The sequence below is a fragment of the Mus caroli genome, unplaced genomic scaffold (assembly GCF_978045245.1).
Source record: "Mus caroli unplaced genomic scaffold, Mus_caroli_1 scaffold_13, whole genome shotgun sequence".
Classification (NCBI taxonomy): Eukaryota; Metazoa; Chordata; class Mammalia; order Rodentia; family Muridae; genus Mus; species Mus caroli.
In genome coordinates this window covers 22382551-22409324 of record NW_028227268.1, presented here as the reverse complement: position 1 = coordinate 22409324, position 26774 = coordinate 22382551, and the positions used below count along the sequence as shown (strand labels likewise).

Sequence of the window (26774 nt, the reverse complement as noted above, 5' to 3'; positions counted from 1 at the left end):
AAGCATTCAACTCTCTGAGTTCAAAGTCAATCTACAGAACAAGATCCAGGACAGCAAAGCTTAGGCCTGAAGGAGTTGGAAAAGAGGAAGCAAGTGGTAATGTAATAGAACAAGGGAGGCCATGTTCCAGCCCCAGAGAGTAGCAGAACTCCGCAGCTTTGGCCACTGGCTCTGGCTTTAGAGTCTAGAATAGAAGGAACTACTGGGACAACTGATGCTGGTTAGCTCGAACTAAGAAATTGGTGGTGATTAAGAAGAGCCCAGCATCACTGGGGTGAAATCTTCTGAGAAGTGTTTTCTGAGAGCACAATGAAGCTGTGTTCCAGAGATAGCCAAGGTTATACTTTGTGCTGCAGTTGTACTTGTTAATGTGTAAGAGTCATCCAGGTGGTACTGGTTTTGAAGGCATGAAGGGGTCATGAAGAGCAGCTGATGCTAGGCACTGTGAGAAGCCATGGAAGGCCATTAGTAAAAGTGCAGTTGACTGCCCAGGCCTGAAGGAGTCATGCAAAGGATTTGAATTATGACACTATGAAGAGAGCCTATGAGAGGGTATTAGTGAAGCCTGGTGGCAATGGAAGACCCCAGTGTGTTGGAGATGCCAGTACCATGAGATGATCACCAAGAACAGCAGCAATAGTGGAGTGGACCAACCTGAGCTTAGAGTGCTACAGAGAACAGAGCTGGAGAAGCCCTGAAGATCATGTGTGGATTCCAGACATTGAAACAAGAAACTATAACATGGAAGTTGCCTTGGAGACCCCAAGATGTTTGAGATGCCAGAGTCATGGGCTATCTGCTGAGAAAAGCTGCTAACAGGGAGTGGAAACAGCCCAGGTGAAAGAAGTTGTTGCAGTCAACAAAGATGAAAAGGAGTAGGAGATCTGAAGACCACTTTGACATCAGACATGAGGATGTAGAATTTTGAGTTTGCCTAGATGGTTTCCTGTCTTGCTTTGGGGAATTACAGTTAAGTGACTGAATGAATCTCAAAAGAGACCTTGAACTTTTAACATTGTTGAGACTTCTATAAACTATAGAGACTCTGGAAATTGGACTAAATGTATTTTGCATTATGCCATGTTTAGGTAAGGCCCTCATAGACTAATAGGTTTGAAAAAGCCTATGGGGGCCAGGGAGTGGAATGTGATGGCGCCAGGGAATGGCACTATTAGGAGGTGTGGCCTTGTTGGAGTAGGTGTGTCACTGTGGATATGGGCTTTAATACTCTAGTCCTAGTTGTCTGGAAGTGAGTATTCTGCTAGCAGTCTTCAGATGAAGATGTAGAACTCTCAGCTTCCTCTGTACCATGCCTGCCTGGATGTTGCTATGCTCCTGACTTGAAGATAATGCCCTGAACTTCTGAACCTGTATGCCAGCCCCAATTAAATGGTGTCCTTTATAAGACTTGCCTTGGTCATGGTGTCTGTTCACAGCAGTAAAACCCTAAGACAGACACCAAAGTATATTTGTAATAGGACTATACAGTAATGGCCTTACTGAGAACTAAAAGTAACAAAATCTCAAAGACAGCTAGTATAATCAAACATAATGCAAAATAAAATGAAAGGAAGATATAAGGACATATGCCCAACACGTACCATTTCACTAGTCAGCACATAGAAAGTTGACCTTAAACCATGGTGTGCTGGCTACTTGACACAAAATAGAATAACCTCAACTGGGGACTTGCCTCCATTGGATCAGCTTATAGGCATGTTTGTGAAGTATTTTGTTGATTAATGAGTTGCGTGGAAATGGGTGGTGCTACACCTGAAAAGGTTCCTCAATGTTGTCTAAGAAAGCACAACAAGCCAGTGGAATTAGATAGAATTAATCTGAGGTTTCTGTGTTAGTTCTTGTTTCTGGGTTCCTGTCTCAGCTTCCTTCTTTGGTGGACTATGAACTGTAAGCTGAAGTAAATGCTTTCCTCCCCAGTTGATGTGGGATATGGTATTTATCAAAGCAACGGAAACCAAACTATAACACCTGGAATTTCCATGTTGTATGGAAGAGGGATTGGATAGCAGCAATATTGAGATTAGCAGGAGGGTCTTGGAATGTATATTCTCATTAGATGACACAATGCTGAAGGTTATAGAGTTATTCATGTGAGAAATAATCCCAGAACATGATATAGGGAATTAGAGAAGTCACTGACTACAGGGAGGAGGGAAGGCAGTGGAGAGAGGAATGGAGTGAGCGGGACACCCCAGGAGGCATCATTGGCCCAAGCTACTCAAGACCTCTGGGACACTGGGAGGACACATGTGCATTCAAGGTGAAGGGAGAAAGAACATGTACTCACCCACCCTCTCCCTGGTCGAGTGCTCTGTCTAGAGGAGGCTTTGAGTCTCCTTTTTAAACCAACCCTCATGTCAGAGAAAGTCATCAGGAATAGGGTTTATAAGTGCATGGTCTATGAGATCATCTTCCTGTATTGGGAAGAAGATAGAGAGGAAACAGAGTACAGAGTGGAGATACTAAAAGTAACCTGGTGCAATCCATTTCTTATTTATAGATGGGCTAAGAGAAGTTCAGAGATAGGGACGACCAATTGAGAAGAAACAAGGAAACATGGTGTCTTTATATTTGCAAAACTGCAATTTTATATTTATTTAACACATAAAGAAAATATCCATTTTTAAAAATATGGCAGACAACGAAGTAGTCTATTGAGTTAAGGTGGGAGTTTAGAGATATCAGAGAAGACAGAAACTTGTTCATGTTGTAAAGACATACTAAGAAGGCCGGCGGCAGTAAGTATATTTGGAGGCTGGAATCACTATCAACTTGGAACAAGGGCTATGATTGGCATCTTGGGGTTCATCTCATAAATGGTTTACATCACAAGGGGAGGGTGATGAAGAGCAGGAGAGACCGTGGGTGACAGTGTTCAGCAGCAAGAACCACTAGAGCATGCTGGGCGGCAACAGGTGGTCCTGCAGCAAGTGGTCTGGCAACAGGTCGGGCGACAGCAGCTGGAGATACAGCATTGGGGCCTGCAGCAGCTGGACACACAGCAGCTGGGGCGGCAGCAAGAAGGCCTGCAGCAGCTAGAAATGCAACAGCTGGGGCGACAGCAGCTGGGGCGGCAGCAAGTGGGCTGGCAGCACAGAGACTGGCAGCACTGGGGTCTGCAGCAGCTGGACACACAGCAACTGGGGCGGCAGCAGCTGGATACACAGCAGCTGGGGCGGCAGCAGGAAGGCCTGCAGCAGCTAGAAATGCAACAGCTTGGGCGACAGCAGCTGGATCCACAACAGCTAGAACTACCACAGCAGGGACGACAGCAGCTGGAGATGCAGCAAGAGGGCCTGCAGCAGCTGGACACACAGCAGCTAGGGCAGCAGCAGGAAGGCCTGCAGCAGCTAGAAATGCAACAGCTGGGGCGACAGCAGGTAGGCTGGCAGCACTGAGGCCTGCAGCAGCTGGACACACAGCAGCTGGGGCGGCAGCAGGAAGGCCTGCAGCAGCTAGAAATGCAACAGCTTGGGCGACAGCAGCTGGATCCACAACAGCTAGAACTACCACAGCAGGGACGACAGCAGCTGGAGATGCAGCAAGAGGGCCTGCAGCAGCTGGACACACAGCAGCTAGGGCAGCAGCAGGAAGGCTTGCAGCAGCTAGAAATGCAACAGCTGGGGCGACAGCAGCTGGGCTGGCAGCACACAGACTGGCAGCACTGAGGCCTGCAGCAGCTGGACACACAGCAGCTGGGGCGGCAGCAGGTGGTCCTACAGCAGGTGGTCTGGCAGCAGCTGGGCTGGCAGCAGCCTTGGCCACAGCTCTCCTCAGAGCAGACAGAGCCACAACAGGAGCTGACCATGGTGTTAGAGGTGGAGGTTCTTGGTAGGTTTACAAGAAGGTGGGTTGGAAGGTTTGGAAGTGAGAGTCTCCCTGCCCACGTCCCCTTTTATACCCTGCTGAGGGGCTGCTGTCCTCACATGCAGCATTCTTTCCTTGTTATTGTTTGTGTTAATAAACATGTGGTTATCAAATTAGGCAAGTTTCATTTCCTGGCTAAATTATCAAGGTAGATAGAAAACACAGTTTCTTTTCCTGGGTTAAGAGTCACCATCAGCTCTTGATGAACCATCTCCTAAGTGTCTTTCCTGCCTTAATTTCTTCCAACTGTCACATGATCTTGTGTGTCCAGTCACTGTATGATTCAGTCTCATAGTGAATGGTGCTACTGTCTGCCCTTAGATAATCATGATTACTAAGGACCTAAAATTGTTTCTAGTAGTGTTGGAGGACAGAGATTCATCATTTCAACAACTCATCCCCAGTGGGTCAGGTGGGTACTGAGGATTTGAATATCAAGATAACAGACATGAATAAAGAAAGGTCTCCCTCCTCTGACTCCTATATTCCCTGTACCAATTTCAATATGGGAAACTGAATGGGGAAATGTCAATGTTTATCCACCCTTTTTTTTGCCAGAAAATCTTTATTAGTCATTTATGGGACCTGTCATTACTGTGGGTCACAGACCTCTAGTGTCTCACAAAGTTCAGGTTTCTCCGCTCTGGCCTGTGGGAAATTTTCCTCCATCTTTGTCAAACTCTCCTTCTGGATTAACAGAAGCTATACAATCATACGCTGATTTTTCCAAGACTTACTTTTTAACATTTGATGACTATGTGGCACTACCACTTATGCTAGTTTAAACAAAATGTCCTGCTTCTTCTTGGTTTCTGAGCTTGAGACTCTCATGTTTCCAATGATGGATTAGATTCATTTCTTAAAGTTCCATTTGCTTTATATCACTACATATAACTATTTACACATGTGTCAGTTTTGTGATTATATATCACAATACTTACATGTGTGAAATATGTATAATCTACATATGATATATATGATATATATGTGCATATAACACATATGTAAATAGGATATTAATATGTATCTATTGTTGGACACAGTAAATGCTTAAAGAGCACAAGCAACCATCCAATTAGCTAGATGAATTATCTTTCAAAATGAGGAATGCTTCAGTCCCTCTGCTCTCCTCTGTTGGTCAAGAAGCAGACAGACATGGAGAAAGAGAACAATCACAGCATTAAGTTTCTTAGTTAGGATCATTTAGTGCTCAGGACCTTTGCAATATTTTTATGACATTAATTTGCTCAGCCAATACTTAGTCTACAGGCTTTGTACCATAGTCTCATATTTGTAGAACCTGAAAAGATGAAGGATTTAAATAAGTATATGTCCTGGATGAGAGTTTCCCCTGGATTGACACAGTAACAAGGACACCTCTGCTTCCATGTGACCATAGGAAGATTTCTTGGTTAGTAGTGGAGTTAGAGAGCCCAGTCCCAACTGGTACATGTAGAACATAATTCCTGTACCTAAGGCTGGGGGATCATTGCTGAAGAGAGATTGAAAACATTGTTACAGCCTGAGCATCAGGGAGTTTGCTGTGAGATTGTGACTCCTAGGACTGTCAGAAGCTCCACCCACAGAGTCTCACCAACCTGACTGAACATAAGTTGAACAAGAACCACAGCAATAGATATATCAACATGGATAGGGGAAAGCTCATGATGTCTCAACCCTACACAAAACATGATAGGGAACTTAGGAATTATCCAATTGGGAGAAATTGAATATATATCTATTTAATTTATATATATGTGTGTGTGTGTGTGTGTGTGACATCTGCAGAGTATTACAAAGTGTCAAATACTTTTAACTAGTCTGATTGATTATCAGCAATTTTTAGAAGTCCACAAGTAATCCCAGTGAACCCTTCCTTAGACTTGAAAATCTGCCACTAGACTCCTGGAGCTCTGCCTAACATTTGGCTGTGGGTCTCTGCATCTCTTTCAGTCAGATGCTGGGTAGTCCCTCTGAGAGGACAGTTACATTAAGTTCCTATCTGCAAGTATAACAGAGTATTATTAGTAGTGTCAGGGATTGGTTCTTGCCCATGGGATGAAGTTAGACCAGTCACTGGTTGGCCATTTTGAGTTTGGAGAAGGACTGAGGGATGCAAAGAGGATAGGGTCTCCAGAAGAATAACAAGATTAAACTAGCCTGGATCCTTGGGGGATCCCAGAGACTGAACCACCAAAACTAAGAGCATACATGTGCTGAACCTAGGCACCCTGCACATAGGTAGAAAATGTACGGCTTGGTCTTCATGCAGATCCCCCATCAACTGTAGCTGGGGCTGTGTTCCTGACTCTGTTGCCTTCCTGTGAATCCTGTTCCCCTCACTGGACTGACCTGTCTGGCCTCAGTGGGAGAGGATATACCTAGTCCTGTACTTACTTGAAGCACCCGAGTAGGATGATACCCAGAAAGGTCTCTTCTCCTCCTTCCTAGAGAAGAAGGGGTGAGTAAAGTGAGGTCTGAGAGGAGGGGGGCTGCAATTGGAATGAAAAGTAAATAAATAAATTTATTAATGGGGAAAAAAGAAAGTACCCCATCAAACTGCCTACATCACCTGCATTTGTGCCACTTGTAATATTCAACAGTTACTTTGAGTACAATGAGATAATGCTAAGCCTCTTCATGAACACAGGAAGATCTCACAGCCACCAGGAGAGACCCACACTAATGAGAATGGGTAACACGGAGCCTGATGACTGGGTTTGCTTTAAAAGAAGAAACCACTAAACAGAAGAAATGAACCATATACTTTTTTGCTAAAATTTACCTGGTATGAAACAAAGTTAATAATTAGTGTCAGGGCTAGATACACAAATTAGGTGACTGGTATCTGGGCTATTTCTCTTCTTTTATACAAAGCTCAGTTTCCTAGATTCTGATGTGGGACTTACAGGGTTCACTTACTCACACAACTTATATGGGGTTCACCAAGTATACAAACCACTCCTAAAGGCATGCCCTGTACCCAAGGCTAATACAAAACGAACTCAGTGGCATTTTTTGGAGGTTCCTTGTCTAAATAATTTGTGTAGGCAGTATTTTCATTTTGATTTCTTTATTTTTCTCCTTATAGGCATTTGCATGCATACTATGGTTTCTGTTCTTATGGAATTTTATGTCTGTGTGTGTGTGTTTTTGTTGTTGTTGTTGTTGTTGTTTAAATTTATTTTTTAATTAGGTATTTTCCTCGTTTACATTTTCAATGCTATCCCAAAAGTCCCCCATACCCACCCCCCCAATCCCCTACCCACCCACTCCCCCTTTTTGGCCCTGGGGTTCCCCTGTACTGGGGCATATAAAGTTTGCAAGTCCAATGGGCCTCTCTATGCAGTGATGGCCGACTAGGCCATCTTTTGATATATATGCAGCTAGAAACAAGAGCTCCGGGGTACTGGTTAGTTCATATTGTTGTTCCACCTATAGGGTTGCAGTTCCCTTTAGCTCCTTGGGTAATTTCTCTAGCTCCTCCATTGGGGGCTGTGTGATCCATCCAATAGCTGACTATGATCATCCACTTCTGTGTTTGCTAGGCCCCAGCATAGTCTCACAAGAGACAACTATATCTGTGTCCTTTCAGCAAAATCTTGCTAGTGTATGCAATGGTGTCAGCGTTTGGAAGCTGATTATGGGATGGATCCCTGCATATGGCAATCACTAGATGGTCCATCCTTTCGTCACAGCTCCAAATTTTGTCTCTGTAACTCCTTCCATGGGTGTTTTGTTCTCATTTCTAAGAAGGGGCAAAGTGTCCACACTTTGGTCTTCGTTCTTCTTGAATTTCATGTGTGTGTGTGTGTTTTATGTTTATGTGTGTGTGTGTGTGTCTGTCTGTCTGTCTGTCTGTCTGTCTATATATGTTTCTTGTGCTTGTTCTGTGGCTATTTTTCTCCTTTTTTGGTAGCATCTTATTTCTCATTTTTTATTTTATCTTACTTTTTGTATTAATTTGCTAGATTCCTGCTTGCTTATTAAGAGAAAGAAAGGAAGAAAGAAAGAAAGAAAGAAAGGAAGGAAGGAAGGAAGGAAGGAAGGAAGGAAGGAAGGAAGGAAGAAAGAAAGAAAGAAAGAAAGAAAGAAAGAAAGAAAGAAAGAAAGAAAGAAAGAAAGAAAGAAAGAAAGAAAGGAAGGAAGAAAGAAAGAAAGAAAAGGGAGGGAGGGAGGGAGGAAGGAAGGAAGGAAGGAAGGAAGGAAGGAAGGAAGGAAGGAAGGAAGGAAGGAAGAAAGAAAAGGAAGGGAGGGAGGAAGGAAGGAAGGAAGGAAGGAAGGAAGGAAAGAAGGAAAGAAGGAAAGAAGGAAAGAAGGAAAGAAGGAAAGAAGGAAAGAAGGAAGAAGGGTGTGAGTTTGGATGGGTGGGGAGTTGAGGAGGATTTGGAAGGAAATGGGGGAGGGAAATCCAAACTCAGAATATATTGTATGAAAAATAACTATTTTCAATTAAATCAAAATTTCTCCTTCTGGTTTTGCTTTTTGTGACTTAATACTCTTTAAAAGTTTGAGTGCTGCCCTCTTCATCTGATTTCCTGAGAGCTTGTCTGCTAAAGTTTGAACACTTACAGACAATATCCTGTAGCTCAAGACATTGATTTGCTTGCTTTCAATATTCCTCCCCTGACAGCTTAGATATAAAATTCCTTAAACACAGCATTTGTAGCCATTTCCCCCAACAGTTGGACATACTTTTTAAAATGCTGACATCAGAATAGAAGACAAGCACAAAACAAAATGTCTTTATACTCAAAATTGCTTTGTCTATTCCTGAAACTTTGTTCTCTCTCTCTCTCTGTGTGTGTGTGTGTGTGTGTGTGTGTGTGTGTGTATCTGTCTGTCTGTCTGTCTCTCTCTCCCCCTCTATCTATCTATCTATCTATCTATCTATCTATCTATCTATCTATCTCTTCCTTTCTTCTTTCTTTCTCTTCTTTTTCTTTCTTTCTCTTTCATCCTAACTCTTTCTCTCTTTCTTTCTTTCTTTCTTTCTTTCTTTCTTTCTTTCTTTCTTTCTTTCTTTCTTTCTTTCTTTCTTCCTCTTTCTTTCTTTCTTTCTTTCTTTCTTTCTTTCTTTCTTTCTTTCTTTCTTTCCTTCCTTCCTTCCTTCCTTCCTTCCTTCCTTCCAGTCTTCTCTTCTCTCCTAAATTTTAGAATTGCTTTACAAACACCCAAGGAAAATTTCATTTTAAGGAAAACCATATACTTGTAGGTAGGATTTGGTAGTTTATTTGAAGGGGAAATTTGGGCCTTTCATTGCTGGCATTGATTTACTGTTTTTATTCCCATTGAATTAGTTGTAGGAGACATCATACACAGCCTCTAATTGCCCTCTAGAAGGATGGTAACAGTAACAGAAAAGTACAACATAAGAAGAGATGAATATGTAGATCTATGGAGTGTAATAGCAGATCCAGAAATAGCCCACACCTTCTGAGTTTGAATAAAGTTGCTATGAACAGATCTGGGGGAAGGGATGTCAGAAGCCATCTAGGAGAGGCGTTGGCAAACAAGTGAGTTTTCTGGAGAAAGCTCAATGTTTTGCATGACTAAGATGGGTGTACTGTGGAGGCAAAGTCCACAGAGATTTCATCCCAGGATTGTTTCTTGCTGCTGATACGCCCTTTCTGCCAGTAGCTTAATGATTTTCTGGGTATTTACATACTGTGTTGGACAGATCTACTGCAGAATCATGCAGATGTACTTTCATGTGATAATGCTGTGTAGAAAAATTGATGATTTCATAATTTCTGATAACAATTTCTTAGAACTCCTAAATTGATACAAGTAATTTCAAACCCCTTGAAGAATAAAAGCCCCAAGTAGAGCTCTGTAAAACTTCATGTGTCATGGGCTAATTGCACTAGGAAAATAAAACAGGCTCAGAATAAATCTAGGTAAACATTCCTTCTAGATTAGGAATGAGGCCATTATCTAGTAACTAAAGGTCATAAAATGGGAATGGGAAATTTATTGTAAGTGTAAAAATGGAAAATAAATGAAAGACTAGTTTATCTATCCATGATTACCAAATACTAAGACACAAGGCAGATAATTTGTCTCTTGACAAAATTGTGCTAACTTACGACATAAAAATTATTACTTTAAACTTAAAATGAACTTATGCAGCCAGAAAACAGATGATGAATGATTAGTTGGCTACTAGTCTTAAGGTAAAGACATGTAAACAATTCTGCTGTAACTCCCTAAACATTATTGAACTATGACATGAACTATTGCCTTACACTTACTATGAACTTATTGAATGTAAAAAATACTTTTAAAAATATGTCATCAACTATTCTGAGAAAATATAAAAACTAAGAACAACAATAAAGTGGAGGTATAGCCTTTTCTGCTTCATCTACTCTGTGTGCATCTGTGTGTGTGTGTGCGTGTGCGCGTGCCTGTGTCTGTGCATGTGCCTGACTTTCTTTTCTTTGCTTTACTCTCTGGCTTACTAAGAGTTAATGAACACTGAGACTCTTGCCTGGTCAGCAAGAGGTCACTGACTCAGAGAGAAAAGAGACTGTCATTAATCCCCTGCTGCTATCAGCAGGAGTTAAATGCCAGAAGTCATCATCCCTTGGCTCCAGAATAGCAAGAAAGAGTAAAATTTCTTGAAGCCATCAGCTTTTGGGTCTCCAACATAACAGAGAGTTAAAGGTCAGAGGTCATCAGCTTTTGGCCTTCCTCCAATGCTCTGTCCTACAGCAGTACCTGACCCTTTCCTGGCAGGCCCTCCAGTACTGAGGGTCCCTTTTGCAACTTGTGTTAGGAAAACAAGAGAGTCACATGTAGACTACTGAAATTAATCTTTGTCCTTCCCCCAGACAAATACTCACTCAGAATGGATTAAACATTTAACTCAAAAGTTGAAAAGTAGAAACCACAAGAGAAAAAATATGAAAACAAAATGATAGGTCTCATCAAAAAATAAATTACAGAATTCAGAGATAGATTGGAAAAAGAAAAATCATTAGCACCTATTCATTGCCCAGAAAAATCAATATCCAGACTATATATTAAAACTCAAATATTAAAGAACTGAAAATAGTATAATCAATAAATAGGCAGTATGTTCAGGAGATTTACAGTTCAGTGAAGCAAAAATCAAGACATGATCCTGAGCCCATAGAACTCTCTGTATTACATTAGAGCTCTGTGGGAGGGAAGGGGCACTGGGATTGGGAACACGGGTGTTAGGCTGCTTGTCCTTGGGGACATAAGTCAGCATGACAGGTATGTGCATAACACCTCCAGTAGCAGCTGGGTTTCATGCCACTGAAGACCCAGGGAAAACTATGGGATGCATGGTCACTTGACTGAGTGAGTAAGAGCTTGTGTTCACCCAACACCCTCACTATGAGAACTCTTCAATCTCCTACCTACTGCTGCCTCTTCAACCAGAGAAAGTTCTCAGCACAGAGGACCATGCATTTGTTCTATGAAAGCATCTATCTGTATAGGAGGAGCTCTGCCATGGGGGCAGTGTTGGCACACCTGAGTTCATGTGCTGTCTTTGTACTTTAAAAATCAGCTTCAGAACTTGATAGATGAGGAAAATAATCTAAGAGGACAAATAAAGAGACAAGATATATATTTGTGTGCCTATAAAATTCAGATTTATTTAATATATAAGAGAATGTCCATTTTTAGGAATATGGTAAAGAACAAATTTGTCCATGGGGATAAAGCCAAACTTTACAGATTTAGAAGAAAATGTAAACTTGTGATTATTTTAGAGACAGTTAATAAACATGCAGGAATAGGGACAATATATTTGGGAACCAAAATCATTATCAATTGGAATAGAGCCTTTGACTGGCATCTTGGGTTCAGCTCACAAATGGTCTACAATAGGAATGGTGGGGTGATGAAGAACAGGAGACTGTGGGTGATGGTTCTCAGCAGCAAGAACCACTAGAGCATGCTGGGCGGCAGCAGGTGCTCTGGCAGCAGGTGTTCTGGCAACAGGTGGGGCGGCAGCAGCTGGAGATGCAGCACTGGGGTCTGCAGCAACTGGACACACAGCAGCTGGGGCGGCAGCAAGAAGGCCTGCAGCAGCTAGAAATGCAACAGCTGGGGCGGCAGCAGCTGGATCCACAACAGCTAGAACTACCACAGCAGGGACGACAGCAGGGGCGACAGCAGCTGGAGATGCAGCAAGAGGGCCTGCAGCAGCTGGACACACAGCAGCTGGGGCGGCAGCAGGTAGGCTGGCAGCACACAGACTGGCAGCACTGAGGCCTGCAGCAGCTGGACACACAGCAGCTAGGGCGGCAGCAGGAAGGCCTGCAGCAGCTAGAAATGCAACAGCTGGGGCGACAGCAGGTGGGCTGGCAGCACACAGACTGGCAGCACTGGGGCCTGCAGCAGCTGGACACACAGCAGCTAGGCCTGCAGCAGCTGGGCCTGCAGCAGCTGGACACACAGCAGCTGGGGCGGCAGCAGCTGGACACACAACAGCTGGGGCGGCAGCAGGTGGTCCTACAGCAGGTGGTCTGGCAGCAGCTGGGCTGGCAGCAGCCTTGGCCACAGCTCTCCTCAGAGCAGACAGAGCCACAACAGGAGCTGACCATGGTGTTAGAGGTGGAGGTTCTTGGTGGGTTTACAAGAAGGTGGGTTGGAAGGGTTGGAAGTGAGAGTCTCCCTGCCCACATCCCCTTTTATACCCTGCTGAGGGGCTGCTGTCCTCACATGCAGCATTCTTTCCTTGTTATTGTTTGTGTTAATAAACAGTTGACTCCCAAATTAGGGGATTTTTTTTTTCCTAGCTAAATTATGAAGGTAATTGGGGAGCCCAGTTTCTTTTCCTGGTGGTAAGAGTCATCATCAGCTCTCGCTGAACCATCTTGGAAGTGTCTTTCTTGCTTTAGTTTCTTCCAAACAATTGTCCCATGACATCATATTTCTAGTCACTCTATGATTCAGCCTCATAGTAGACAGCTCTACTGTCTATCCTTAGATAACCATTGGTACTACAGGTCCATAATTGTTTCTGCTGACCCAGAAGAATAAAACTTTATCATACTGATGGCTCATCCATAATGGGTCAGACGGGAGCAGAACGTTTGACCACAGAAATGCCAGTGGTCTGAGAATAGGGAGCCTGTTAAGCCATATCTCCTACCCCATGTGGACCAAGGTTTATGTTCTAGATTATTGTTCAATGAGAAACACAGAACAATTTTAGGTAGAAAACTAAATGATGAAATGCTGATTTTTTTCTTCAGAAACAAAACTGTAACACTCAATTTCAGCAGGTCTTAGGAGAAATGGACTACAGCACAACTCAGCCTCTAAGCCATGCACCTTATTTCTGCCATGTGGGATTTTTCCCCCCTCTGTCTCTGCTAGCCTAGTTGTCTTACTTTGATAGCAACTCCAGATCCAAGCTCTTTCTTTTCTAAGTTGTAGCTTCAGTTAGGTGATCAATTTATTGCCTCATGCTCTGTTTGGTTCTGGATCTCCTGTGTCACCTGTCTCTACTCAAGTAAGTGAACTTGACTTCATCCTTCATCCTATGAAAAACAATGGAAAAAGACTGAGTAATTTTTAAAAGCAAACTTCTAATGAAAGGCTATCAGCTATTATTTATTTATAGTCAGGATACATTCATGACTTAAGGAGTGCAAAAATCCCACCCAAGTGTCCAGGGGATTAGGCCTTCTAAAAATGAGGAATGTTACCAGTACATTATTCATGGTCTGTTGATATAGAAACAGGCAGAGACTTGCTGTAGCTATGTGGTGACATCATTAAAAGTCTTAATTAAGACCATTTAATGACCAGGCATATTTCCTAAATTTTTACCACATTTGCTTAGCAAACATTTGTTCTCTTTGTGTTTTCTTTGGCTTGTAGTTATAAAGTAGGTAATATGTATAAACAATGATACACATAGGAGTGTTGTTCTTCTTGTTGTTTTGATTAATTTTTTTAAGAGGAACCACAAATGTAATAAAGATATTGGATGAAAATTGTGTTGATTGGTTAAAAAAAGTTTTATTTCTATTTAAGAAGATTAAGTAAGCTCTTTTCTTGTAGGTAAAATGACCATGGATTTTCACTGGAAAATTAATGTGTACAGAATGACAAATCTTCCACCAGCACAGGTCCTTAGTGGCTCAAGATTGAACCCCCTTCAGGGTTGGGGAAGTAATAGTGTCTGGTTCTTTTGTAGAAGGCATTTCATTTATTTGCTGTCTGCTTGGATTTGGTGTCCATAGTTAATGGGCCTCCTCAGGTTATCCCAATGGGCAGTGAAATCTGTGGTCCACATCACTAAATTGACGATATAACATGTATCTGTGTTTATTTTAGTTCTGGACAGAAAACAAAACAAAACAAAATATATGTTTCCATAGCAGTGATTTAACTAACTAATAGCAGATTTTGTATATACGTGTGTGAGTGTGTGAGTGTGTGTGTGTGTGTGTGTGATTTAGGACCCCTGCACTTTGAACACAGTAGACTGAAACCCCAAGCATCCTCCTGACTATTTTACATCCCTCTATTACTCACAGGACTTGAATAATATCAATGAGATGGAACAATAGAGAATCAAGCTTTGACTTCAGGGGGCAGGGAATCACTAATATTAATTCACAGTTACTTTTATATTACTCCTGTGTCTCTTCTGTTTGGTGGTTTCTTCTTTTAAAACAAATCCAGTCAGAAGACTCTACTCCACGTTGGGGGTCTGCTGTATTTTATGTGAGATTTGCCTAGTATAGTGAAGAGACTCAGCATTATTTTGTTGTGTAGTGGTCAAAATAACTGTTGAATATTACAAAGGATAGAAATGCAGGTCATGTGGGCAGTTTAGTGTGGGTGGGGATTGCAAGTCTAAGGGCTCACTAGATTCTCCTGTGAACTTCTAAAAGCTGCTGATACTCAGACTAGTTAGCGGGATATTGTTCAGGGCGTGAGACTGAATTTGGCAGATTATAATACTTTGTGGATGTCTCCCATGCAGCCAAACATGAGAAGCCCTGGCTAGAGTGAGGAAAAGGTGCTCATTTTTTTTTTTTTATTATTTTGTGATGTGTCTTTGAGCACACTACCTTGTGTGGTGCTAGGCACGCCTTGTACCAAAGAACTATATACACAGCCCCAAAGAGGATGATGATGATGATGACCTTATGTTTTGAAGTTATAATACAATTTTTCACTTTGTATGTATGTTTAGTGTATATATAAATTCTTGAATACATAAATACAACCTGCTCAGCCTGTGTAATGTTACTTGTATGTATGTTTTTCAGAGATGACAATATGGTGTGTTCTTCCATGGGAAAGAGTGTTCTCCCACTTGGATCATTCCTATGTTTACTGTACTGCTTTGTGTAGGGTGGAGACATCATGAGCTTTCCCCTATCCATGTTGATATGTCTATTGCCATTGTCCTTGTTCAACTTATGTTCAGTCAGGTTGGTGAGACTCTGTGGGTGGAGCTTCTGACAGTCCTAGGAGTCACAATCTCACAGCAAACTCCCTGATGCTCAGGCTGTAACAATGTTTTCACTCTCTCTTCAGCAATGATCCCCCAGCCTTAGGGACAGGAGTTATGTTCTACATGTACCAGTTGGGACTGGGCTCTCTAACTCCACTACTAACCAAGAAATCTTCCTAGGCATGGTCACGTGGAAGCAGAGGTGTCCTTGTTACTGTATCAATCCAGAGGAAACTCTCATCCAGGTCATATACTTATTTAAATCCTTCATCTTTTCAGGCTCTACAAATATGAGACTATGATACAAAGCCTATAGACTAAGCATTGGCTGAGCAAATTAATGTCATAAAAATGTTGCAAAGGTCCTGGCCACTGAATGGTCCTAATGGTATTATTTAATAGTACTCTTATACTGCTACTCCCTTGTCTGTTTCGTGACCAACAGAGGATAACAGAGGGACTGAAGCATTCCTCATTTTTGAAACATAATTCATCTAGCTAATTGGATGGTTGCTCATAACCTTTAAGCATTTACTGTGTCCTGAACTAGATACATATAAATATTCTATTTACATATGTTATATATGCATATGTATAAATTATTTGCATACTTAAATATGCAAATATTTAAATGTGTGTTTAAATCTTTAAATATGTGAATATTTGATATGATACATATATCACATATATCACATATGTAAGTATGTGTAACATATAATTGCAAAACCCACACATGTCTATATACACACATAAAATGAACATTAAGAAAGGAGTCTAGTCTACCACATGAAACATGAAACAGGAGACTCTCCAGCTCAAATCCATCAGAAAGCAGGATGTTTGGGTATAAATTAGCATAAGTGTCAGTGTTACCTAATATCAGATGTTGTTGCAAGGTAAATCTTGGAAAAGTTAGGGTATGACCTCATATGCTCTTCTAAGCCAAAAAGACATTAGATAAAAAACGGAAAGAAATAATCCCAGTGGCCAGAGCAGAGAAACCTGAACTTTGCCAGACACTTGAGGTCTGTGACACACAGGAAAGACAGGCCAGATAAATGACTATTAAAGGTTTTCTGACAAAAGGGGGGTTGTGGATAAACATTGATTGACATTTCCCCACTCAGTTTCCCATATTGAAATTGGTGCAGGACCTGTAGGAGTCAGAGGAGGGAGACCTTTCTTTATTCATGTCTGTTATCTTGATATTCAAATCCTCAGTACCCACCTGACCCACTGGGGATGCGTTGTTGGAATGATGAATCTCTGAGCTACAACACTACTAGAAACAATTTTAGGTCCTTAGTAATCATGATTATCTAAGGGCGGACATTAGAGCCATCCACAATGAGACTGAATCATATAGTGACTAGACACACAAGATCATGTGACAGTTGGAAGAAATTAAGGCAGGAAAGACACTTAGGAGATGGTTCATCGAGAGCTGATGGTGACTCTTAACCCAGGAAAAGAAACTGTGTTTTCCATCTACCTTGATAATTTAGCCAGGCAATGGAACTTGCCTAATTTGATAACCACATGTTTATTAACACAAACAATAACAAGGAAAGAATGGCGTATGTGAGGACAGCAGCCCCTCAGCAGGGTATAAAAGGGGACGTGGGCAGGGAGACTCCCACTTCCAAACCTTCCAACCCACCTTCTTGTAAACCTACCAAGAACCTCCACCTCTAACACCATGGTCAGCTCCTGTTGTGGCTCTGTCTGCTCTGAGGAGGGCTGTGGCCAAGGCTGCTGCCAGCCCAGCTGCTGCCAGACCACCTGCTGTAGGACCACCTGCTGCCGCCCCAGCTGCTGTGTGTCCAGCTGCTGCAGACCCCAGTGTTGCCAGTCTGTGTGCTGCCAGCCCACCTGCTGCCGCCCCAGCTGTTGTCGCCCCAGCTGCTGCATTTCTAGCTGCTGTAGACCTTGCTGCCGCCCCAGCTGCTGTGTGTCCAGCTGCTGCAGGCCCTCTTGCTGCATTTCTAGCTGCTGTAGGCCTTCCTGCTGCCGCCCCAGCTGCTGTGTGTCCAGCTGCTGCAGGCCTCAGTGCTGCCAGTCTGTGTGCTGCCAGCCCACCTGCTGCCGCCCCAGCTGCTGTCGCCCCAGCTGTTGCATTTCTAGCTGCTGCCGCCCCTGCTGTGGTAGTTCCAGCTGCTGTGGATCTAGCTGCTGCCGCCCCACCTGTTGCATTTCCAGCTGCTGCCGCCCCAGCTGCTGCAGGCCCAGCTGCTGTGTGTCCAGCTGCTGCAGACCCCAGTGCTGCATCTCCAGCTGCTGCCGCCCCACCTGTTGCCAGACCACCTGCTGCAGGACCACCTGTTGCAGCCCAGCATGCTCTAGTGGTTCTTGCTGCTGAGGATTCTCACCCACAGTGTCCTGTTCTTCATCATCCAGCATTCCTGATGTAGACCATGTGTGAATGCAAGCCCATGAGGCCAGTAAAAGCTTCTCTCTTAACATATTGATCTTTAACCTTCTAACTACATTGTCTTGTCCCTGTGTCTTTGTCAATGAACACAAGATGGATTTGTGTGTGTGTGTGTGTGTGTGAAATCTGTAAACAGATCTCATCCCCATACTTTGTTTCCTTCCCCATTTTCAAAAACATACTCCCCTCATATCTTAAATAAATCATAGTTTTAAAAGCATAAAAGAATATGAATGTCTCATCTCTTCTACTTATTTTGCTCATTTCTAACAATGCTAAGAGCGCAACAGATGATTTCCGGTTTGTCATCTCTGTTCCCTCTGTATTCATCTTCCTACATAGTAAGATCTCATATGGCAAGCACACACATCTCCCTGACCACCTCTAGTGTAAGAGTGGTTTGTAGGAAGGATAGTGAAGCCACTGAGCACAGAGCTCAAGCAGTGAAATAGAGTTGTGATCACATGCCATCCCATACTTCCTCTCAAAAAGAAGGGTGTCATGGTGACTGTCCTGAGTCCATGGGTGTCATGAGAGCTACTTGTCTCCTATGCTGTTCTGCTCATTGTGCTCGCCAATGGCGTTCTCTTTGCCTGGTGTGATCTTTCACATTGAAATACCCAAGTAACTTCTTCAAGTCCATGTCTGAGGCAGCCTTGAGGCTGAAGCAACTCAAGGATCCCTGATCCCTATCCCTGTGTCACCCAGCACCCATACCAAGACAACACGATGACTGTACAGTGTGGAGGCCTGATCTCAGGACTGCTGCTTACTGCCTTGATCTACCTCATGAACCTGTAGATATAGGTCCAGTATTTGTACAGTTGTGTTACACTAGCTATCTTCAGTCTTTTGGTTGAATTAAAAAAACAGCCAGAATGTTTTCACTTAGTATTTAATGATTTGACAGCATACTGGGTCTTTCATATGTACAGAGAGTGGTCCTATCTCAGGTGTGCTGGCTTACCCTCCCTGACAGTCATCCCCTCTCTGCCCTCCTAATGACCCTAATCCTTTTCCAACTCAGTTTTCCTACGTTTACAGTCCTTTTGGGGGGTATATTTCATACATACAAGACAACATCCCATGATACTCTTCCTGGGGCTCATTTATTTTGCATAACATGAGGTGCTATGCTTTTATTTCTGCAACTGGCAGGATTTCTTTTTTTTTTCCTTGCTGGGTGAAGAATTCTCTATTGTATGCATCTACTCATACACACTAAGCTTATTTTAGGACTTGACTATAGTAAGTAACTCCCCATAATCATGGGTATGCTGGCATCTTGAGTGTGTGTGGCCTTCAGTGCCCTTCTGTGCACATCCAGGAATAGCATAGTTAGATCATCTGGAAGCTCTACTTGCTTTTGGGAAAGCTGAACTGATTTCCATTGGGATCAGTTTACACTCACACTGGCAGGGCATAAGGGTTCTACTCCTTTGTATCCATTCTACCTTTTTTTTTTCTGTTTACACGATGATAGATATGGTGGAATTTCAATATAGTATGATTTACATTCCCCTGATGGTTTAAAATATTCAGTCATCATCTATGTTTTTAGTGGTCCTCTATGATTTTTCTCTTCGAAATGATGTTTGTATAATTTAATTTACCCATTTGTTGGTTGGATCTTTTGGTGTTGACTTTTTTAGGTCTTGGGCCTGGAGTGATGACTCAATGGTTAAGAGCAGAGGCTGCTCTTCCAGAGGACCTGGGTTTGACACATACCCACATGGCAGTTCACAACTGTCTATAACTCCAGGAGATACAATACCCTCATACAGACATGTATGTGTCTACACACACACACACACACACACACACACACACACACACACACATGCCGGGGACCAGCCCCAGGCTGGCTCCTCTGAAGCACCTGAGTGGGGGCAGCGTTGGTGGGGTGCAGGATTTGGTCTTACAAGAGAGTAGGGTTGCTTTCCATAATACCATACACCAACTTTGACTTTAGGCTACTCTGGATCTACTGATACTTGTTGCTAAGAGCAGGGTGATTAGGTAAAAGATTTGTTGGCTATTCCTCCTTCTCTGACCAAACAGCCAGAAGCCCTTCATTGGTCTGGCTGGATAATTTGTGAACCAGAGAGGAAGGAAAGGAAAAGAATTAAGATGCTTTATAAAGGCAATTATGTAAGACACCTATACATTCGTACATTTACATTTTCACTCACATTCTCATTTACACATTAACAAATTCACATTTTTTATTGGGCCAAATTACCTGTCTTACACACTACACAAGTATTTATGCATGCTTACATACATATACATATACCTACTTGCATATGTACAGACAAACAGACATATACATTTGGATGGATGGATGGATGGATGAATGGATGGATGGATGTGGCAGAGCTCCCCAAGCCAAACCAGTTGACCAACAATTTTATTTCTTTTCTCTGGTCTTTTTATAACTCTTAGAAAAAAAGTTCTTTAAAAAATTACCTCAGAGATAAAATGTTACATAAAATGGGAGTTATAGAAGGATGTTGATATTAAGTTCAAATCACTGTTTCAGTTTAATATGCTCATTATAAATTCAAAGCAACAGCTTTTTATATGGCCTTATTTTTATCATAGTGCACAGTGTGACTTTATCCTTGGACCTAAGTGTTTTCTCTTGAACACAAGTTTGTCCCAAGTCTGTTTCTCTCTTTAGTCTAAGTATGAAAGCTCATTGTATTCCTTATTGTGCAGCCTTCACTTACTATATAAGGAGTGGGCACATTCTATTCTTGGTTCTAACTTTGTTACATCTTTCTAGCAAAGCACCTAAGGCCATCTCTTAAAACTTTCTCCCTAAAATTATTTTAATCAAATCAGCAATTTTATAGAATCATTAATTCATCTAAATAGGATTAATTCATGGAAGTTCATCTTTATGTTGATCTGCAGGAATCTGATCTATAGGGTGGGCTAGTGTCCTGAGATGAAGTCGCTTTGGAACCTTGCCGTTGAGCTCCCTCATTGCAGACCTTGCGAAAATACAACCTTCTGGAAGGCCACCTGCTAGCCTTAGCCTAACCTAGATGGCTCCATATATAAATATATATATATATATATATATATATATATATATATATATTATATATATATGTGTGTGTGTGTGTGTGTGCGTGTTTGTGTATACATATATGTATATATATGTGTGTGTATACATATATGCACATATATACATATGTGTGTGCATATATATACATATATATGTATGTATATGTATATATGGTCCAGAGATTAGAGAAATAAATCAAGAGTAAAGTATAGAATAAGGTTAGTATTCTTCCAATTAAATAAAGCATATCAACATATTTTCTAATTCATTTATTATTAAACTCCCTTACAAGATAAATTTTCATGTAGGTTTAGTAACATATACTTATGAAAACCCAGAGCTTATGTTCACAGCCATGCCAATTTTGGCTGCCTATTTTGAATTATGAGCAACTCCAAAAATCTCTTAATTGTCCCCATACAGTGCTCCACACTGTCTTACCACTAACTCTGATAGTTATGTGGTTCACCTGGGCTGCCTGTGATCTTATCCCTTTCTTCCTGAAGAGCTCCAGTCTACTGTAATATTTGCCATCAAAGCTTGAGCACCAGTGACTTGACTCTGCTACATTTCTCTGTGATGCTCTTCACCCCACTGCCAGCTTTTTCCACACCACCTTAGTTAACAGAGTCCCCACGCCACCGAGGAAACAGCCTGCTGAGTCTTGAGAGCTTACGAATACATCTATTCCAACATATCAGTTTCTCCTTAGAGTCTGATTTCTTTCTTCCCTTTCCATGAGTTGAATGGGACCAGATAAATATGGATTGGTAATCTACATCTCTTCTATTTCCTTAAAATGTAGCAACAAAAAAACACCATGCATTCATTGTCTCACAACTTCTGTACATCATCAGTCAGGTGCAGCCATTCTTCCTGTTGTGTTCCAACGTTTCCCGGAAGGTGTCAGTTGGCATTGGGGTTATATGTGAGGAGACCACCTTAAAGGATCCGGTTCCATGATCACATGTGCCATCATTTATGCTGTGGCCGAGAGTGTTCAGTTCCTTAAAGCAGCTGAAGCAAGAGACACAGTCCTTGCCAAGTGCTGAGCCAAGGCTGGTATCTGGTAGATTTGTTTGTTTGTTTGTTTGTTTTGGCACAGGAATCTCTCCCACTTAGTATGAGCTCATGGAAAGCCAATGATAGAGAAAAACTCTGGAGGACAGAGCTGGCTACCAACAGGAGAGCTTTAATCTCCTGTCAGTTCATCAATGAATATTGCCATTTGCTGTTGGTTGGAAGCAAGTGGCTTGAGGATGAGGCATTACACACATTTTGAAGTACTAGATAAATGATAGCAACTGGTGACAAATTTTAAGGTTGCCTGCTCAAGGTAGTATAGGGTGTTTTATCTTTAAAAAAATATCTTTATGTAATATCCACAAACTTACTGTGTAATTCCTCTGCAGTTGTTGTATGGGTGGGGAGGTGGGAAGGATCTGGGAGGAGTTGAGAGAGGGAAAACCATAATCAAAATATATTGGATTAAAAAAAAATAGAACAAAATTCCTGCTTCAGGTGCTGCTTTTATTGACTCTTAACACAACCTCCTTTAGAAGGAAGCACTGAGGGGAACTTAGGGAGTGACAAAAGTCAGCAGGACAGGTGTGAGCAGAACAGCTCCAGTAGCAGCTGGGTTTCATGCCACCGAAGACCCAGGGAAAGCTGTGGGATGCATGGTCACTTGACTGAGTGAGTAAGGGCTTGTGCTCACCCTACCCCCTCACTGCAAGAACTCAGTGCCAAGGCTCTTCAGCCTCCTACCTACTGCTGCCTCTTCAACCAGAGAAAGTTCTCAGAAGAGAGGACCGTGCATTTGTTCTATGAGTGTGGGTTAAATGGTAACCCGTGTCAGCCCCAGGGCTCGGCCACTGGAGAGGCATGACACAGGAGTTTGGCTCGGGGGTCCTCAGAGCTGCACAGAGGCTGAGGACATCAGGTTCTCAGACTCTTTGGGCAACCCAGACGCCACTGGATGCCGAGGAAGAGCTGAGAACGGTGGGGGCCCGCAGGCTGGAGCTAGCCCTGGGTCTAAAGGGAAAGAGGGGAGCTCTGGCTGGATCCCGTGGGGAGGCTTTTGGCTTGCTCAGCAGGGTTGTTTGTCTTGGTGGAGGCCATGTCTGGGAGCACTGAGAGGCTTTCTGCTAGAGATTAGCTGCTGGCTCCTGGGTGCGTGCCTGTGTGTGTGTGTGTGTGTGTGTGTGTGTGTGTGTGTATGTTTTGGCATATTTTTAAAAATTAGATGCTTCCTTCATTTATATTTCAAATTCTATCCCCTTTCATAGTTTCCTCTCCTAAAATCCCCTATACCCTCCCGCCTCCCTCTGCTTCCCAACCCACCCACTCCTGCTTCCTGGCCCTGGCATTGCCCTATACTGGGGCATAGAAGCTTCACAAGACCAGGGGCCTCTCCTCCCACTGATGGCAGACTAGGCCATCCTCTGCTACATATGCAGCTAGAGACACGAGCTTTGGGGATACTGGTTAGTTTGTATTGTTGGTCCTCCTATAGGGTTGCAGACAAAGGCCTGTTCCATTGCTCCTCACAGTGAATCCTGATGAAAAGAGGCAGTCCATGGTTTTAAAGCATTTATTGTCATTGCACAGAGTTGTGTTGAATAAAACTCTACCCCCTTTCTCAGGGCAGGCTTGAAGTTAAATACCATTTGCAAGGAGGAGTGTCTGGGAAGGGGAGTTTATTGGCTAAACCCTCAGACCTTTCGGTACTCCATTAAAATGAAGATCTGTCTTGAGGCTACATTTTCTACCTGTAGAAGGGCTTTGGGGCATTTCCCTTATGTGACTGATGGCCACAAAATTATGAAGAGCTATGGCCTCATGTCAGGGGCCTGGTGTCCAGGAGTGTGGTAAAATGCCGACCGTTTCTTACAGAATTATCCCCTGCAGGGTCACCAGGGTCTCAAACCTAGCTCAATCAGAAACCAGACTGCTTTTCAGGGTCTCACATATGAGAACATCTATCTGTATAGGAGGAGCTGAGCACCTGAGTTCATGTGCTGTTTCTGTACTTAGAAATCAGCTTCAGAACTTGATAGATGAGGAAAATAATCTGAGAGGACAAATAATGAGACAAATATATATTTGTGTGCCTACAAAATTCAGATTTATTTAATATATAAGAGAATGTCCATTTTTAGGAATATGGTAAAGAACAAATTTGTTCTTTACCATAGGGGATAAAGCCAAACTTTACAGATTTAGGAGAAAATGTAAACTTGTGATTATTTTAGAGACAGATAATAAACCGTCAGGAGTAGGGACAGTATACATGGAGGCCAAAGTCATCATCAGTTGGAATACAGCCCTTGACTGGCATCTTGGGATTCAATTCACTCATGGTCTACATCACAAATGGGGGGTGATGAACAATGGAGACTGTGAGTGAAAGTACTCAGCAGCAAGAACCACTAGAGCATGCTGGGCGGCAGCAGGTGGTCCTGCAGCAGGTGGTCTGGCAACAGATGGGGCGGCAGCAGCTAGAGATGCAGCACTGGGGTCTGCAGCAGCTAGACACACAGCAGCTGGGCCTGCAGCAGCTGGGGCGGCAGCAGCTAGATCCACAACAGCTGGAACTACCACAGCAGGGGCGGCAACAGGTAGGCTGGCAGCACACAGACTGGCAGCACTGAGGCCTGCAGCAGCTGGACACACAGCAGCTGGGACGGCAGCAAGAAGGCCTGCAGCAGCTAGAAATGCAGCAGGTGGGGCGGCAGCAGCTAGAGATGCAGCACTGGGGTCTGCAGCAGCTGGACACACAGCAGCTGGGTCTGCAGCAGCTAGAAATGCAGCAGCTAGGACGGCAGCAAGTGGGCTGGCAGCACACAGACTGGCAACACTGTGGTCTGTAGCAGCTGGACACACAGCAGCTGGGCCTGCAGCAGCTGGACACACAGCAGCTGGGTCGGCAGCAGGTGGTCCTACAGCAGGTGGTCTGGCAGCAGCTGGGCTGGCAGCAGCCTTGGCCACAGCCCTCCTCAGAGCAGACAGAGCCACAACAGGAGCTGACCATGGTGTTAGAGGTGGAGTTTCTTGGTAGGTTTACAAGAAGATGAATTGGAAGGTTTGGAAGTGGGAGTCTCCCTGCCCACGTCCCCTTTTATACCCTGCTGAGGGGCTGCTGTCCTCACATGCAGCATTCTTTCCTTGTTATTATTTGTGTTAATAAATAGGTGATTATCACATTAGGCATGTTTCATTTCCTGGCTAAACTATCAAGGTTAATGTAGAAGAGTTTCCTTTTCCTAGTGTGTTAGGTTTGTGAGCTCTTGATCTGCTCAGTGTCCTATGGACACTTCCTTCTAGAATATTTTCACAAGACACTGTAGGTTGTGTCATTGTGTCCTTCTGTCTCGTGCTACATGGTACAACTGTCCACTCTTTGGTAATTATGATTCCTACAGTTCTTATCTCATGACTGAGGAGGATGAAGCTGCATTAATTTAATGGCCCATCATAATGACTCAGGTGAGTCAAAGTTAGACCTCAGACACCTCCCTGTGTAGACTATGATCCAGTTTCCAGATTTTATTTTTAAACTGGAAATAGAATAACCTCCAGATAGTAAGCTAGATGGTAAAATGTTGTTCTCTCTCTCTCTCTCTCTCTCTCTCTCTCTCTCTCTCTCTCTCTCTCTCTCTCTCTCTCTCTCTCTCCCTCCCTCCCTCCCTCCCTCCTCCTCTCCTTCTTTTCTTCTCCTCTCCTCCTCCTCCTCCTCCTCCTCCTTCTCCTCCTCCTCCTCCTCCTTCTTCTTCTTCTTCTTCTTCTTCTTCTTCTTCTTCTTCTTCTTCTTCTTCTTCTTCTTCTTCTTCTTCTTCTTCTTCTTCTCCTTCTCCTTCTCCTTCTCCTTCTCCTTCTCCTTCTCCTTCTCCTTCTCCTTCTCCTTCTCCTTCTCCTTCTCCTCCTCTTCCTCCTCCTCCTCCTCCTCCTTCTCCTTCTCCTTCTTCTTCTTCTTATTATTATTTTTATCTTCTTTTTTTTTTTCCTAAAAGAATTTTCCTGCAGAGCAGAGTTAAACCATAAAATGAATGTCCCTAAGTTTTGCTCTTTGGCCTTATTCTTTAGTCATCTGTCTTCTGCCTTTAACTGATCCTGCCAACCATATCATATCTGTTTCAAAATGTCAGAACTCCTATTTGACAGCATGTCGTTTCCTCTTGCTCTGGCTCAGTGGTTGCAACCTGTGTGCTGTGATTCCTTTGGAGGTCATCTTTCATAGGGGTTGCCTAAGATATCAGAAAACACAGATATTTATGTTACTATTCATAACAGCAGAAAAATTACAATTATGAAGTAGCAATGAAAATAACTTTATGGTTGGGGGGTCATCACAACATGCAGAACTATATTGAAGGATCACAGCATTAGAAGGTTGGGAACCAATGGTCTAGCTTCCCCCAGCCTTTTTGTATTTGTTGAGGCCTTGGGTCTTGTAGACACACAGGACTCTCCTGCTCCATGGTTTAAGTGATGAACTGGACTGATACCTTAGGGTTTTCCTTTAAGAATGATGTAACAAGGAGTTGATTGCTGTTTAGATGAGGAGATGTTAGCTTGCAACTGTTCATACTGCGGTCAGAATAGAGACTTCAAGGGTGTAAATTCCCCATCCCCCTGGCTAGGTGATTAGAGTTTCTGATAAGGAAATGCTCTGTCTTCTCTTGTTGCCTTAGGCTGAAGAAACAGAGACTAGCTGGTAATGATGTCATCACTGGGATCATTTAAAGACAAATCTCACTGCAAGACTTTCATCTCATTGGCTTGATAAGCAAACTCTTAATTATCATGCTTTTACTTTAGGCTTTTTTCTGCTGTGCTAAAGAAAGTGAAAGATTTAAACATTTATGTGTCCGTGGTAGTAAAATGCTTGCTCCATATGCTGCATCACAGCAGCCGAG

The 26774-nt window shown here is 42.9% G+C and overlaps 4 protein-coding genes across 15 annotated transcripts; 1 reads left to right on the top strand and 3 right to left on the bottom strand.

The window, feature by feature from the left end:
• Positions 1 to 2896: 2896 nt before the first annotated feature.
• LOC110304454 (uncharacterized) lies at positions 2897 to 3829 on the bottom strand. 4 transcript variants are annotated; one of them, XM_085829225.1, is made up of 4 exons: positions 3573 to 3829; positions 3417 to 3467; positions 3155 to 3251; positions 2897 to 3106 (listed from the first exon to the last, which is right to left on the bottom strand). In XM_085829225.1, exons 1-4 carry the CDS (start codon positions 3827 to 3829, stop codon positions 2897 to 2899), a joined length of 615 nt encoding a protein of 204 aa, XP_085685351.1. The 4 variants fall into 4 exon arrangements, with proteins under 4 accessions (XP_085685351.1, XP_085685352.1, XP_085685353.1 ...); XM_085829226.1 differs by having other exon boundaries at positions 2897 to 3042; positions 3193 to 3341; positions 3618 to 3829; XM_085829227.1 differs by having other exon boundaries at positions 2897 to 3176; positions 3417 to 3527; positions 3678 to 3829.
• Positions 3830 to 11798: 7969 nt separating this feature from the next.
• Positions 11799 to 12473, bottom strand: LOC110304447 (uncharacterized). 3 transcript variants are annotated; one of them, XM_021175852.1, is made up of 2 exons: positions 12082 to 12473; positions 11799 to 11949 (listed from the first exon to the last, which is right to left on the bottom strand). In XM_021175852.1, the coding sequence occupies exons 1-2, from the start codon at positions 12471 to 12473 to the stop codon at positions 11799 to 11801; spliced, it is 543 nt and encodes a 180-aa protein (XP_021031511.1). The 3 variants fall into 3 exon arrangements, with proteins under 3 accessions (XP_021031511.1, XP_021031510.1, XP_021031509.1); XM_021175851.1 differs by having other exon boundaries at positions 11799 to 12306; positions 12352 to 12473; XM_021175850.1 differs by having other exon boundaries at positions 11799 to 12473.
• A 4575-nt stretch (positions 12474 to 17048) lies between these two features.
• LOC110304448 (uncharacterized) lies at positions 17049 to 17708 on the top strand. 5 transcript variants are annotated; one of them, XM_021175856.1, is made up of 3 exons: positions 17049 to 17191; positions 17237 to 17499; positions 17575 to 17708. In XM_021175856.1, the coding sequence occupies exons 1-3, from the start codon at positions 17049 to 17051 to the stop codon at positions 17706 to 17708; spliced, it is 540 nt and encodes a 179-aa protein (XP_021031515.1). The 5 variants fall into 5 exon arrangements, with proteins under 5 accessions (XP_021031515.1, XP_021031516.1, XP_021031514.1 ...); XM_021175857.1 differs by having other exon boundaries at positions 17049 to 17245; positions 17333 to 17562; positions 17683 to 17708; XM_021175855.1 differs by having other exon boundaries at positions 17252 to 17708.
• Positions 17709 to 24271: 6563 nt separating this feature from the next.
• LOC110304453 (uncharacterized) lies at positions 24272 to 24889 on the bottom strand. 3 transcript variants are annotated; one of them, XM_021175876.1, is made up of 3 exons: positions 24633 to 24889; positions 24393 to 24557; positions 24272 to 24317 (listed from the first exon to the last, which is right to left on the bottom strand). In XM_021175876.1, exons 1-3 carry the CDS (start codon positions 24887 to 24889, stop codon positions 24272 to 24274), a joined length of 468 nt encoding a protein of 155 aa, XP_021031535.1. The 3 variants fall into 3 exon arrangements, with proteins under 3 accessions (XP_021031535.1, XP_021031534.1, XP_021031533.1); XM_021175875.1 differs by having other exon boundaries at positions 24272 to 24557; XM_021175874.1 differs by having other exon boundaries at positions 24272 to 24889.
• Positions 24890 to 26774: the final 1885 nt, after the last annotated feature.

Bases quoted from the DNA above. Each gene is read 5' to 3' on its own strand.
- LOC110304454 (XM_085829224.1), bottom strand. From the start codon at position 3,829: ATGGTCAGCTCCTGTTGTGGCTCTGTCTGCTCTGAGGAGAGCTGTGGC. The intron at 3,177-3,416 runs GTGCTGCCAGCC...CTGTGTATCCAG, and splicing joins TCCAGCTGCTGCAGGCCTCA to CTGCTGCCGCCCCAGTTGCT.
- LOC110304447 (XM_021175850.1), bottom strand. From the start codon at position 12,473: ATGGTCAGCTCCTGTTGTGGCTCTGTCTGCTCTGAGGAGAGCTGTGGC.
- LOC110304448 (XM_021175854.1), top strand. From the start codon at position 17,049: ATGGTCAGCTCCTGTTGTGGCTCTGTCTGCTCTGAGGAGGGCTGTGGC.
- LOC110304453 (XM_021175874.1), bottom strand. From the start codon at position 24,889: ATGGTCAGCTCCTGTTGTGGCTCTGTCTGCTCTGAGGAGGGCTGTGGC.